The sequence below is a fragment of the Etheostoma cragini genome, chromosome 23 (assembly GCF_013103735.1).
Source record: "Etheostoma cragini isolate CJK2018 chromosome 23, CSU_Ecrag_1.0, whole genome shotgun sequence".
Taxonomy (NCBI): domain Eukaryota; kingdom Metazoa; phylum Chordata; class Actinopteri; order Perciformes; family Percidae; genus Etheostoma; species Etheostoma cragini.
The window spans coordinates 17,881,461-17,895,891 of NC_048429.1; the positions used below are offsets into that span (position 1 = coordinate 17,881,461).

General features: G+C 40.8%; 1 protein-coding gene across 4 annotated transcripts in view; it reads right to left on the reverse strand.

Moving 5' to 3' along the window:
- The window catches only part of caprin2 (caprin family member 2), a 23,451-nt gene extending 15,073 nt beyond the window's left edge, over positions 1–8,378 (reverse strand). For all 4 annotated transcript variants that reach the window (XM_034863170.1, XM_034863171.1, XM_034863169.1 and 1 more), the window contains exons 1-6: positions 8,318–8,378; positions 7,214–7,462; positions 6,551–6,613; positions 5,980–6,066; positions 4,226–4,464; positions 289–371 (exon numbers count right to left, since the gene is read on the reverse strand). In XM_034863170.1, the coding sequence (XP_034719061.1) occupies positions 289–371; positions 4,226–4,464; positions 5,980–6,066; positions 6,551–6,613; positions 7,214–7,450 (709 nt within the window). In that variant the 5' untranslated portion in view covers positions 7,451–7,462; positions 8,318–8,378. The remainder of the gene's footprint in view (positions 1–288; positions 372–4,225; positions 4,465–5,979; positions 6,067–6,550; positions 6,614–7,213; positions 7,463–8,317) is intronic.
- Between the last annotated feature and the right edge of the window lie 6,053 nt (positions 8,379–14,431).

Consider the following 14,431-nt stretch of genomic DNA (forward strand, 5'->3'; position numbering starts at 1 on the left):
CCGTTACTAGCATGGGGTACCTAATAAAGTGGCCGGTGAGTGTAGTATATTACTACGATGTAGGTTGGAAGTCACGCCATGACTCCTTTTACTATTACACAACATCACAAGCGCACATTGTAATCCCAGGATAATTAGATTCAAGAGTGATGACTAAATTTGCCTCTACTGGACCTTTGATGTTTGCCACATGAGGATTAACACAAACCATTAAACAAAAGCAGCATGATGACAAAGTATGGGGCCCAGCAACTACATAACCTCAGAAGTCTATGCTTTTATACTCACATGTGGATCCAGCCACAGGCTTGTCTTTGCCCTCTAGCAGGTCCAAGTAGGCCAGAGCCGCTTGCTCCATCTGCTCCTCTAAACTGCAGTGGAGATAGAGGAGGGTCATCAAGAAGCCAAGAGCCCATGTGTAACCAGCAGCTCTCCTGTGGAGGATCTATTCCATTTACATTGTGTTTGAGAGACATTTGTTTTAACGCCAACTACAATGTGTATACAATATTTTTAGAAATTTGTGTTTTAAAGCGCCCATATGCTAAGTTTCAGGTTGATAGTTGTATTTTGAAGTTTTACCAGATTAGATTTCCATGTTTTTCTCTCCAAAAAAAAAAAAAAAAAAAAAAAGCTCAGTTTTAGCTACAGAGTGAGACAGAGTGTTTTTTTTACCCCCATATGGGCATTTCAACATCATAATAAAGAAAGCTCTTGTTGGAAAGGTTTGTTTTGTTATACACAAACATGCTGTAATGAGCTTCGTTGAATTTACTAAATTATAAGTACATTTTTCACAGACTGACAAAATGTATATCATTTATAGAAAAGCTACATTTAATTAAAAAAAAGAAAAAAGCCGAGTTACCAGGATTTCAGTTTATCCACCTTATCCCCCAAAGTTAGACAAGTTGATACATACCCTTCTCATCTTCGTGCGTGCTGCAACTGTCTGGCGCACCCACCGCTAGCCTAGCACAGCACAGCAGCTGAGGTAACCAGCACCATCTAGCCTACTGCTCCCAATAATTGACAAACGCCAACATGTTCCTATTTTCATGTTGTGATTTGTATAGTCACAGCATGTAAAAAAAAGGCTACATGAGAGCCATATTCCAATGGTATACATGCTGAGAATTACATTCTCAGAAGCACTGTGATTTGGTCGCAGCAGAGAAGCTCTGTGGTGAGGAGCAGAGTGGAACAACTAAAGCCAGACCAATGAAGGCTTTTTAAGGCCAATACATTGTGATTATTTAACTTTTAAATATATTAAATATTTTGATTGTTAAAAAGAAATCCATCAACTAGTTACAAAACAGATTTCCCCAACATTAGCTTTTTGTAGTCATTTATGAGTTCTACAACAGTAGAAAACATAAATTATGTGTTGCCAACAGGGACGCTGTGGAGCGCCCTCTGGTGGACAAAATATACAACACCAGCACTGATAGATAGGCCATTATAGAAGCAGCATACCAATAGATCAGGAAATGCCCAATATTAGCCGATAAATCGGTCAGGCTCTCGTAACCGTGCTTTTTCAGGGGTTGCACTAACCACTCCACCCAAGTAGCAGTGCTTCGGCTTCTGAGAATATAGTTTCCATGTCTGTGTCTCATGTGGCCTGTTTGTGTATACGTAACTAGATGAACATAAAGGCCAACAGTTTTGACACACTTCAAAGAGTTCTTTATTTTAATTACCATTTAAATTTGCTATTTGTAGATTCTCACTGAAGTCATCTGAACTATGAATAAACATATATGGAATTATTTACTTTAAACTGAAACAACATGTCTTATGTTCTAGGTTCTTCAAAGTAAACACCCTTTGCTCTAAATACTGCATTGCACACTCTTGATGAGCATCAAGAGGTAGTCACCTGAAATTGTTCTCCAACAGTCTTGGAGTTCCCAGAGAGGCTCAGCACTTGTTGGCCCTTTTGACTTTACGGTCCAGCTCTCCCCAAACAATTGCAATTTGGTTCAGGTCCGGTGACTGGAGGCACAGCACTCCACTCTCCTTCTCCAAGGCTGCGTAAGTGCTATTTAACCAAGGTTTGTTTGGGGTCATTGTCCTGTTCAAAAATAAATGATGGTCCAACTAAAGGCAAACCCCTGTGGTGGCCACTTTTCAGGCCTGTGTGTGATTACTAATAAGTATATGCAGAGTGCCAATTGTAATTTCCCCACTGGGGATTAATACATTTAAATAAATTAGCCATGCTGGTTCAGTATGCCTTCAATTTGGAATAAAACCAACAGTTTCACCAGCAAAGCACCCCCCACACCATCACATCTTCATGCTTCACTGTGGGAACCAGACATGTAGAAGCCATCCGGTCAACTTTTCTGAGTCGCACAAAGACACGGTGGTTGGAACAAAAGATCCCAAGATTTTGACTCCGACCAAAGAACAGATTTCCACTGGTCCAGTGTCCATTCCCCGTTTGTAGGCCCAAACAAATCTCTTCTGCTTGTTGAATCTCCTTAGCAGTGGTTTCCTAGCGGCTATTTGACCATTAATGACCTGATTTGCAAGGGTTCCTCTTAACAGTTGTTCTAAAGGTGTCTGCTGCTGGAACTCTGTGGTATTCATCTGGTCTCTAATCTGAGATGCTGTCAATTTGCAATTTCTGAGGCTTGTGACTCAGATTAATTTATCCTCAGCACTTGGGGACACATTCAAAGTTTCCACAGTTTTCCGGACCAACTGACCGTTTTTTCTTAAAGTAATGATGGCCACTTGTTTCTCTTTACTTAGCAGATTGGTTCTTGCCATAATATAATATGTATCAACCTGACTGCTGCACAACACAACTGATGGTCCCAACCCCATTAATAAGGTAAGAAATTCCACTAATTAACCCTGACAAGGCACAAGTTGTGAAGCTCATTCAGAGAACACCAAGGGTTTGCAGCACTGTCAAAAAAGCAAAAGGGGGCTACTTTGAATAAACAAGACATGTTCAGTTATTTCCCACTTTTGATACGTACATAATTCCATGTGTTCATAGTTTTGATGCCTTTAGTGAGAATGTAAATAATCATGAAAATAAAGAAAACCCATTGAATGAGAAGGTGTGTCCAAACTTTTGGCCTGTACTGTAAATAGGAACATGGTGGTGTTATTTTGTTGGGAGCAGTGGCTAGTTTGAGCCGGTTACCTCCAGGATGTGTGCTAAGCTAGGCTAGCAGTGGGTGCGTCAGACAGAGTTACAGCACGCACAGAGATGAGAAGGGTATGTATGGACTTAACTCTTGGGCAGTTTACGGTGAATAAGCTAAAGCCTCACTGAGTAGGCATGTTCCTTTAACCACCCAAGATACATAAAGTGGCCATTTAAAAAATAAAAAAGGTTAGACCATTCAAACTAAATCTTAAATCATCTGGAGTAAATTGCAATGTTCTTTAAAAGCAAATTGTGTAGTTTATGGAAATTGATAGAGATCACCAGCTCCCCTCTGTTGATGGTTTGTGCCCAAATTGAGCTAATGAAAGCAGACATTTGATAGAAACGCAGCGTCAGAGCTGTCCAAGTGGTGCTTTGTTATTCCTCTTCTGTCTGAGATTTGATGCCATTTAGCCTTTGGAGGAGAATGTTACAAAAAACCAAAACCACAAATTGTTTCAACAGCAATCATTCAACAGTAAAAGCAGTATGCCATCTAACATTACACATCATAGAGCTATGCAGAGAAACTCTACATTATGCACAAAGCTAACGTGGGAGCTGAAAAATAAAACGTTTGTGCCGTAATGTGTAAGGTTTAAAATTTTGTATAAAAGTTTATAGAATCTGTAGCAAAAAAAGTCATCAGAAACGGTATCGAATTGTTTAATGATAACAAATACACAAACAATGATTCAAAGTGTTATCTCACTCTGCCAGACCGTCCTACACAGCGATGCGGAAGGTCTAGCCAGTCAACATGGCATTCTGGGATGGGAGAAATACGTGCTTTGGTTTATCGGCATTTCTTAAAACCTAATCGGGAAACTGTGCTAGACACCACACGGATCCCTGGTGCCAATTTCCCCCACAGAGAGCTGGGAGCAGTTAACCATAGTCTTCATAAATCCACCGGAGTTTAGAATTCCAACACAAAGTTAGCATTATATAACTAAAATAAAAAAAAAACGACATACGGCAGAATTTCCAGCAGCAACTGAGCAATCCTAGACGTGGAAGGTCATGGCTATAGACTATGCAGTGACTAACCTCAGCCTGTTATCCCTGTTGACTCCAAGCAGGGCGGCAAGTTGCCCCAGGTGGTGCAGCTGTTGGGCTGGGATTAGAGGTGCCTGGTTGTGCCCAGCCAGCAGGTCCTGCCTGACATGCTCCTGTTGCATGCCATGGAGGAGGTGCTGGATTTGAAGTACGGTGCTCAAACGCTTCCTCTCCACCTCCTCCTCCACCAGCTGCTGCTTCTTCACCACCTTCCTCTGGGCTCTCAGCAGCTGCAGGAGAATTCAGGCAGCAGTGTGAAAACATGGCATTCAACTAGTAACATTTACAGCTGCAAAGAGAAAGGCATTGTCACTTTAGCGGACTGTCGGCAGATAAAAGCATGGTTGTAACATTAGCCTCTTTGGTTATATACAGTGTGATCAAGCTCCATGTGACAACCCCTTCTCTTAAAAAACTGGTTGATAGGCTACGAAATTAGGCATCCTCCAGCTGGTCATGTGATGCTGGCTACAGAAAACTGGCTGTATCGGCCGGACATTGTAGTTAAGCTGAACTAGGCTACTGGTAGCCGGGTACAGAGCTCTGTGCCAGCGGTCATATCAGGGGCACCAGGTAGTAGAGTTCAGCCAAGAAAGGGTTACTGCGAGCAGGCTACAGGGCACTGCGAGATGTTTTAGGGCCCATAACTGTTTACTTTAGCTGACTAGCCGAGTGCCACGTGGCAACAATACAGTTAAAGTAACAAAACAGTTTAAGAAAAGAAGAAAAAAAAAATTTGTTTGAAATTTAGCACTCTTCCAGGGTGAAAATCTTGTGCGGGGCTCCTTGGGAAGCAAACTCCACTCAGAATACATGTAGATTAACAGTGGCACCACAAGGTGGTGCTTTTAAACGCGATTGAGTTGTTCGACAACAGCATGAAAGGTAAGCACAAACTGTACAACAAACTCCTCCTCCCTGTCCTCTGAGGAAGAAAGAGGCAGCAAGCCTCGCTCTGTTTACTGAGGTAGGCTTGTTGATTAACTTAAAAACTCATGGGGACAAGAAGTACAGTTCATAGGTCTGAAACTCCTTTGTCCATTTTCCATCAGTGTTTCCTTGACAAGCTGTAGCAAGTGCCCTAAACACTTCATTATTAGGGGCCCCCCCTAAAGGTTTGAATCGCCCCCGTCTAAAAACTAATGGCAGATGTTAAACGTTGAGGTCTTTGATGACATGTTGCCTGAGAACAACGTAGTGTCAAGGTCCACTATGCTTTGTGCCAACTACAACCTAAACTAGCCGTTTCATGTAGCTCTCAGCACTCAAAAAAAATAAAAAAATATATAAGTTTAATACCAAACTTGCTGGTTAGGGTTAGTTAAATGCTGTGTCATCCGTTAAATCACACAAAAGAAAACTGAATAAAGGCTAGGGGTGGAGGAAAAAAAAAACGACATTTTCAGTTCAGTCAGTACTGTATCAGGCGCCAAGTATCAATCTTTTATCATATATGTAACAATCCCATTTTGCAGCAATAAAATTTAAGTAAAACGGTACACAAAGAAATGCATCTTTTTAGATAAAACATATGTTGACAAAGTTTCCGTTGGGACATCATTTGAAAATGGGAAAACTTTAAAGTTGGAAAAAAGGTACGAAATTGTAATTTATCGCACAATATTGCAATATATTTAGTACCGCAAGAATATTGTATTGTGAGGATATCTTATCTGGTGATTCCCACCCCTAGTCCCCACTAGACTTGACATGCCATTACAACCAAAGTAAAGAGATTGTCATACCGTCTGAGTCAAGGTATCCAGAGTTTTGTGCAGCTCCCGTGCAAATGCCAGGTTGTGCAGCACCACCTCGTACTTTTCCAAAGCCGCCTGAAAAAAAAAGAAAGCCAATAGAGCGCAACAGTGACAACCTTCCTTTTGAAAGGCTCTGAAAGGGAAATTTCTGGTTTCAACATCTCTATTGACGTTTGTTATAGCAAGAGTTTAAAAACCGGAACAAAGCCGACCAGCTATAGGATGAATGTGAGCATCAATGATTCAGTGCAAAAGTAAATTATTCAAAAACTGAAAAAGATAGGACTGCACTTCATTACCATGGTAACAGCAAAGCTCCACCAATCAGATGTCGCTATCATGCTTTAGATTGTGGGTAGTGTGGTACTTCACCATGACATAAAATGATTTCTAATAAAAACAATGATATCCTACAGACTTGTGGCTTCTACAGAGGCATAAACCATCATTTAACTCTCTCATCTGTCAGTCTACCTTGGATGATTTAGCTATATGGCCAATCCTTACAGGATTTTTACTTCTAGAACCACAGTGTTGAGCTCCATACATCAGGTCTTACCATCTGATCCTTGTTAAGCTTCCTGCCCCAGTTCAGTCTCTTCTTGTAGTCTTCAAGTTTCAACTATTGGCACAAAAGAAAGAAAGAAATTAGGAAAAAAAAGAAATCCCACACGGAATTACATTACAAATATAAAATAGCTTCTCAAATTTAAAAACATAATCAACACAAACTAAAGCATAAAGAAAACATTTGACAGCAGCCACAACACAATAGTGTAACCCACAAATTGTCTAACTAGAACTAAAATGAGACAGGGAACGGCACTTCCAGACAGAATCATCGATATAAAGCTGTCTTGCTTTCAGCCCATGCTTGTTCTCAAGTCTGCAAATAAAAATGTTTTATGTTCAAAACAACCAAACTAAAAGATGTATATCGTGCCTTCGGCTTTGTTAAATAATAAGCTTATCTTAAAATCATGATGTTGCCAAAACAAAACAAACTTCATTTTCAATTTCATGGCGATCCCATTAATAGCAGTCCGTCTCCCTCACTAGTACCTACAGAAGAAGATTAAGAAAACATATGAAAAATTATTTGAGTTTTAAGTTCAAAGTCAGAAAACTGACTTTTACTCAGAATTCTGACTTTAAACTCCACACACACACCTACCTACCTACCTACCTACCATTATTCACTCTCCCCCAAAAACAAGCCTACCTTCTTTTTCTCCAAGTTGCGGACTTTGTGTTTGAGGCAGATGAGACCATCTTCTATGTAGGCCTCATAACCGTGGTAGGGGGTGCAGGCCTCCAGGCTGAGCTGCAGGGCACTCAGACCACTGGGCGAGCCCACATTGGGGCTTTCAGCCATCAAAAGGTCCTCCAGTCTTTCCTCCCCCGAGCGCTCAGGTGGAGGGGTGACATCCAGGGTAGGTGAAGGAGACAGCTGCACCATCTTGAGCGTCACTATAAAAAGGGAGGGACACATTTTAGCAAAAAGATTTCATTAAAGTTGCAAATGTTGAGCAGTTTCTGTGCCATGCAGATGCAACAGAGAAAAGACACTGCTGGTAGCATAGGCATAGATTTTATTGGGGGGGGGGGGGGGGGGGGGGGGGGGGGGGGGGGGGGGGGGGGGGGGGGAGATACGATATACCACCAACTCTTAAGAAAAGTCAAGTCAAAGTCAACAGAATGTTTGATGCATAAATGCAGTTTACAGTCAAAACTGGCCAGTGCAACTCAATTTGCACCACAAAGTGATGCTGAAAAATTCACCTGACTGCAAGAATTTATGCATTTGATATGCTCAAAAATTTCTAACTTCAAAAACAGTCAAGTTCGCCCTTGGCTGGTACCAAGCTGAGTGCTTGTAGAGAAACAGATGGACTCTACCCAGTTTGGGCAGCCGCCAACGCCGTGACACTGCATTTATAGCGGCTACTTAACTGCGTGTTCATTCTGGATCAATCAGGAAAGCGACAGAAGCCAAAAGCTCAAAACCCCAACAGAAACACCGTGCCAAACTAAAAGCGTGCATATGATACATCATTTTCCGCGAATCATACTTCTGAGGCTCGGCTGCGGATTGGAGCCAATTAAACAGGATATAATCCCAGACAGTGATTGAATGCCTTTGCACGGGCGTGATCATGCAGTAGGTTAAAAACAAACTATGCAGCAGAAATCCCTTGACATGACAACACACTCGCGTTAGCATCTTCGAAACTTTCGCTCCTTACTTCCGCTATTTCAACTTTAATTACAACACATGTGAGCATTTTTTATTGAAAACACACAGCTGACGCACCTTGTAGCTTTGACTCGTGCGCGATGAACACTCTCCGGAGAGCCGCAGGACATCCGAAAGAGCCGAAAGAGCCGAAAGAGCCGAACTAGACGACCACTCTCCGACCGTGATGTTTGATTCGCAGAGGCCGAGCTTACGTTCGCTCATGGCTTTATATACCCGGCCACCGGCACACACGCTCCGCCGGGGGCCACAAGATCCACCCCGGCCACATCCGGTTCTGGCAACTCTCACGGTTCACGCACACCTAACCACGTTTCTAAAGGTTGCAACGTTAGGATAACATTAGGACAACGTTCTCTAAAGGCTGCAATGTTAGGATAATGTTAGGACAACGTTCTCTAAAGGCTGCAATGTTAGGATAATGTTAGGACAACGTTCTCTAAAGGTTGCAATGTTATGATGATGTTAGTGGAACGTTCTCTAAAGGTTGCAATGTTAGGATAATGTCAGGGGAACATTCTGAGAACGTTCGATGTAACCAAAAACGAACGTTCCCAGAACGTTAAGGAAACCTTCTGATCAACCAAAACACAGCCAAACTTAACCTTCAGGGAACGTTCCCACAACTAAACCAAAAAATTGTTAGCTTGGTTAAAGAGTCATATCTGCAAATTTCTTAATTAAATTACCTAATTTCTTTTTTTTAGTTCATAATGTATTCATCGCTTATCCTATTAGCCTGTTTGACTTTTGGAATTTGTCATTGTACTTGTTTTGCAATAAAGATGTGAAGAATAAAATGAATCGCATTATGAAACATGGATTCACTGTTTGGTGATATAAAGTAATAGTAAACTTTTATTGATTTTAAAAATAATTGTATTGGATCTGGTTATTGTGTTGCATTTATTCAGAAATATTGTACATGTGACATCAGTATTTCAGCGATTGTTTTCATTGCTCTTGGCTCAGGGAATGTTCTTTTGTTGTGAACATTTTTGAAAATAAAAAGTTAAAAAAAAATGTGTTTTTCAACCAGCCAGTCATGAACTGGTACTAATAAATTAGAGTTTCTTACGTTATAGTAAATCATATTACATTATTAAATTCACGTGATCGGCTGGACGAAGATGGCAGCAGCTCTTGGACCAACCCTGCCAATTAATTGTTTTATATGGTTCCAACTTCGATTTTTTACCACTGTGTGCTAGAAGAATGAGTTAAAACAGATGACAAACGCAGCTATACAGATCCATTGTAGAGGCACTGTTGGAGAAGCAGAAAAGCTACTTCGAACCACACTTCTCTGAGATTCAACAGGTGGGAATCAACAGCATGAATAGCAGTCATAACTGCTATTCATGCTTATCTAGCTTCTCCGGCTGCAGTATCGGTCGCGCTCTCTGCCTAAATGGCTCCCAGACCTGGGAGTTGTTCAAATCGAGATTATGAGAGACCACCAGATTTACAGAGGTGTCCAAGAGAGGAACACCACTGTCTCCTTCCCAAAAGGCTTGCTGTTTGTGTTTGTGTTTCTTGTTTTTGTTGACATAAAATGTGTTTACTTTAAAGTTAATCTAATACGGAACCGGTTGTTGCTGCAACCAGGTAATTATGGGCTGCCTTTCCTTTATGCTGCCACGGGTCCCTTATTCAATCACTGTCCGATTTGAGTGTGGGCTATGCCCCAACTTCTTGCTCTCCGTCTCTGTCCCGTCTGTTTGTTTTGTGTCTACATCTTTTGTGTGTTGAGGGACGTAACTTTGGATGCGCTATTGTTAGGACACAATGAAGTGAAAGGCAGAAGCATGTTGCTTTTCAACATCTGCTTTTATTTAGAACGCAGCTTTTTTGATAATGGTTGATCTTACATTTTTAGTCTGGAACTGGGGTAGTCTGAATGCACCTCACAAGCGTGATAGCACTCTGACCTTACTTAAAAAAAGAAATGGTGACATTACATTCCAACAGATGTTTTCATACGGTTGCATCCTCCTCGGCAGGCTCGGCAGGCAAAAGGAGTGGTCATTGTTGTTCAACGGAATCTTCCATAAAGATGTAAAGAATAAAAAGAATCGCATTATTATAATATTAAAGATGGATTCACTGTTTGGTGATATAAAGTAATAGTGAACTTTTATTGATTTTAAAAATAATTGTTTTGCATCACAATGTATTTTTCAACCAGCCAGTCAGGAACTGGTGCTAATAAATTAAAGTTTCTTACGTTATTACAGTAAATCATATTAAATTATTAAATTCTCGTGATCGGCTGGATGAAGATGGCAGCAGCTCTTGGACCAGGAGTGATTGTTCTTCAACGGAATCTTCCACTTTAAGTTTGTCCTCTTGGTCAGACAATAGAGGTAGAATTGTGGTTTCTATTTTATTTTTATCGTAGACAGTCAACACAAACATACATAGTAAGATAAATAAGTATCTGATCGGACCAAATTAGAAATAAATAAGTGAATAAATAAAATGAATAAAGAGAAAACGTCCACAAATTTAAATAAATAAATATAAATATACGAAAAAATAAGTACAAATAAATAGTAAAAAAAAAAAGAGCAAAGAAGGAGTGTCAGGCGGGTTTGCTCTCTTCTTTCAAAACATTTTTAGCAAGACAGTGTCATGGGCCCGCTGCTGTCTATATGTCTGTCTTCCTTTTTTCCCCCCTGTGTGTCTGTGTATTACTGTCGTCCACTAGAGGGCTCCATTGGGGAACCTGGTCCAGAGGCGTGTCCAGACTCTGCCATCCTCTTTCCACACAGCTGCAACTCATCCTCATCAATCCAGCTCCACAGCTGCTTACCATCCTCATCAATCCAGCACCACAGTATATATACCCGGGCCAACCACCTCTTCGGCGCCAGTTTGTACTACCCCCTACGTGGTAACTAGGCCAGTCATTAGTACACGTTAATCTCTAAAACCTTGCTTCTGACTAACTTTGTTTGTTCCTGTCTCAGTGTCCGTCGTCAGTGTTTGCCGTTTCCTCAGACCCGCTCCGTGTGACCAACATTCACCACCACCACCTGCTTCTCGTCTGTGTTTTTATGTTGGATTAAAACCTCTTCTTTACCTTTTGACCTTGTGCTTGTGTTGTTTCTGTGTTCGGGTCCAACCTACCCGTAACAGACAGGGGTCCATCAAAAGTTTGTCCATCTGGATTTGCAGATGGTACATTACCGGTGTAATGTAATATCTACATTTTCCATTATCAGCAACCAGTCATCCAATGTTCCAAAGGCTCATTCTGTTTACTAATCAGATAACCCTTTAACAATTATGTAAACACACAATGCAATCTGAAAACTGCTGCCCTGGTTAAAAAAGCAATGCAACTGATCTCAGCTGGTATTCTGTCTATAATGGAGTGCAATGGAAATTTCTGAGAAAAGCCAAACTTTTGACCGGTAGTGTGTATCTCATCCCTCGATCAAAACCATCAGGGGGTGGCTCCGACGACAAAGTTTGAGTCAGTTTCTCCACAGTTCCTCCAGCAGCAATTTGTTGCTGGAGAGCTAAATTTTTATGTTGTGTTTGGTGTTCTAAAGAATCTTACTGTCATTTTCCATGTGAATTCTCTGCTTCAGATCATATTTTAGCCCAGGAATCCAGGCCGATATCTTGCCTAAGCACTGTCTCCCATTTTGCTTTGACATACTGTATTGTGTGCTTCCAGACTCTGGAGGCAGTTGTACAGACAAGAAATAATTTTCCTCCTAAATTCACCTAATTGAACCTTGATGAGATACTGCTCTACTGCAGATGGTGAGTGGATGTTGTCACACTCTTCATGCTTATAAAGTAACTGTCTGAAGGAACCTGAAGAGATCAGTGTTTGGAAGCCCAAAGACTGTTATTTGACTGAACTAGCTGGTTGATGTAAATAAGTAAATTTTTAGCCCAGTGTTTGAAAATTAAATTAAATTAAATTAAACTGAATTGAAATTTAATTTAGGATTTGGAGCTTGGTAGCCTATATCTTTTCAGTATTTCCCTCCAGATTAGGGCGGGGTTTTTTGTCCACATGTATTTATCCTACCGGACTTCAGTGATATGTTGGAAAAGGGTATGTTAAGAGTGAGCATCTGAAATGGGTACAGTAACCTTGGAAGAACGTTCATAGGGATAGATTCTAAACGTCCCAGCATTGACAAGGGAAGAGAAGACCAGCAGGCAGAATTTGGTCTGATTTTATTAATTATTTTGTCATAATTAGCACTGTATAATGTAATTCTGGAACAATATCAAATCCAAAATGTCCTCCTTGACTAATGTTACTGTGCCTGTTTCTGTCAATGGCTTCCTTCTGAATGAACTGTCAGCCTTTCAGATCTTTAGAACTCAAAGGCTTGCTGTATTTACTGGATTTATAGCTGCAAAAAATTTTGTGTTATGTCTCTCACCCTGCTCTAGTAGTTGCTCCTCTACTACAGATAATGGAGACCAGGTGCGCACACTGGATTGGATCAGCAGAGGTGATTGCTGTCACTGATTGGTCGCCAGGAGGACGGGAGCCATTTTAAAGCCCCATCTGACAAGAACTCCGCCCCTCTCTCTTCACTCTGCCAAATTTAAACATGTGCCTCTGTATAACTGTGAGATGATTTAAGATTGTGTAAGTAATGGTTCAGAATGGTTTTGTGCTGCTAATAGCAGTGCGGTAGGAGTGAGAAGTCCTTTCTTTTGTTTGTTACCTTTTTCTCCTGTTTTTCATAGTAGTTTAGGTTAAGGCTTTGTCTTTTCTTTGTATGTTGTTTTTGTTTAGGAAAGTTTAGGTTGCCTCTAGTATAATTTTGTTTGAAATGTTGGAACATCACTTCTGCATTAAACAAACTGTTACCTGGCAATTCTTTGTTCTGGCCTTGTTTAGGAGTGGGAGGAGTGTGTGTGGGGGGGCATACGTTATGTCGCGTCTCAGTTACCCCTAGACATTGGGACGTAACAAGACCCTGGAGACTTGGCATGTGATTGGCCCCTTGTCTCGTGTCTGTTTATGAATGTGATTGTATATGTCTGTTTCTGCATTTCTTATGTTGTCTTGCCTCCCTCCCACCCCCAGTGTTTTTTGGCTCTGGGACGCATTCTAATGTCTGTATTTCTTTGTATCTGTTGATAACCTCTGAATACATACAGTACATATAAAAAATCATAGTTAATTCATATAAGTCTGGATCAAAGGGAACATTTAAGTATGTATTCTTCTTCTTAATTCAGGATAATTGCCAGCCTCTTTTTGCCACTCTCCTTCTGTGTTGCCGTTCTCAAAATCCCTCCGCTTCGGTAAACAAAAACCTTTGAGCTAGCAAGCTACACACTAAAAATGTAAAGTTTTGAAGAAAATTTGGATCCTGCAACAAGGCAAGCCTCTTTGATTCTTCCTGGAAATGATAGAAAAGATTAGCAAAGAATATGATTAGGGCATTTCCTCTCTAACTGGGACATTGTGGTACTAACTGGTGAAATTACTGTGGACGAACCGAGATACACTGGTAAGAGCCAATGAGTTTTAAACATGTATCAGCTAATTTAAATAGCTCACGTTACTGTGATGTCAACTTTATATATATTGGATGTATATTTTCTTTCATGGGGAGCAAATGTTTCATCAAAACAACTTAATTCCAGAGACTATTTTGCAGAGCCACCGTTACTGTGTCTGGAGCTTAGCGCACCCAAGATTATCGTGATTGGTTTAAAGAAATGAAAACAACCCAGAGTTTTACCCCTTTCTATCCCAGAATGTATGTGTGGTGTAGCCAGACCTTGCTCCACAGCACTCTGGAGATAGGTCTGGCCTGCGGGCAATGTGAGACTAATTCATATTATCATGAGGGTACATTTTTGTAAAATTCTAAATAAGAAACAAAGTGACATTTTCCACAGTATTACTATTCTTTCTCAGTCATTTCCTGATCAAAATGGTTTAGTTTCCTTGCCCACAGCTCACCATTAAGAATCCCCTAGTCATTGTGTTCCACAGTTAACAGACTCCTGTGACCAAACATTCTCGTGGAGCTCCAGGCATCAGCTAAATTTAACAATAAGGGTGTCCAGATGGCCCAGGGCAAGTAAAACAAAACTTTGGGAAAGTAGGCTATATACAGTGGGTACGGAAAGTATTCAGACCCCTTTAAATTTTTCACTCTTTGTTTCATTGCAGCCTTTTTCCAA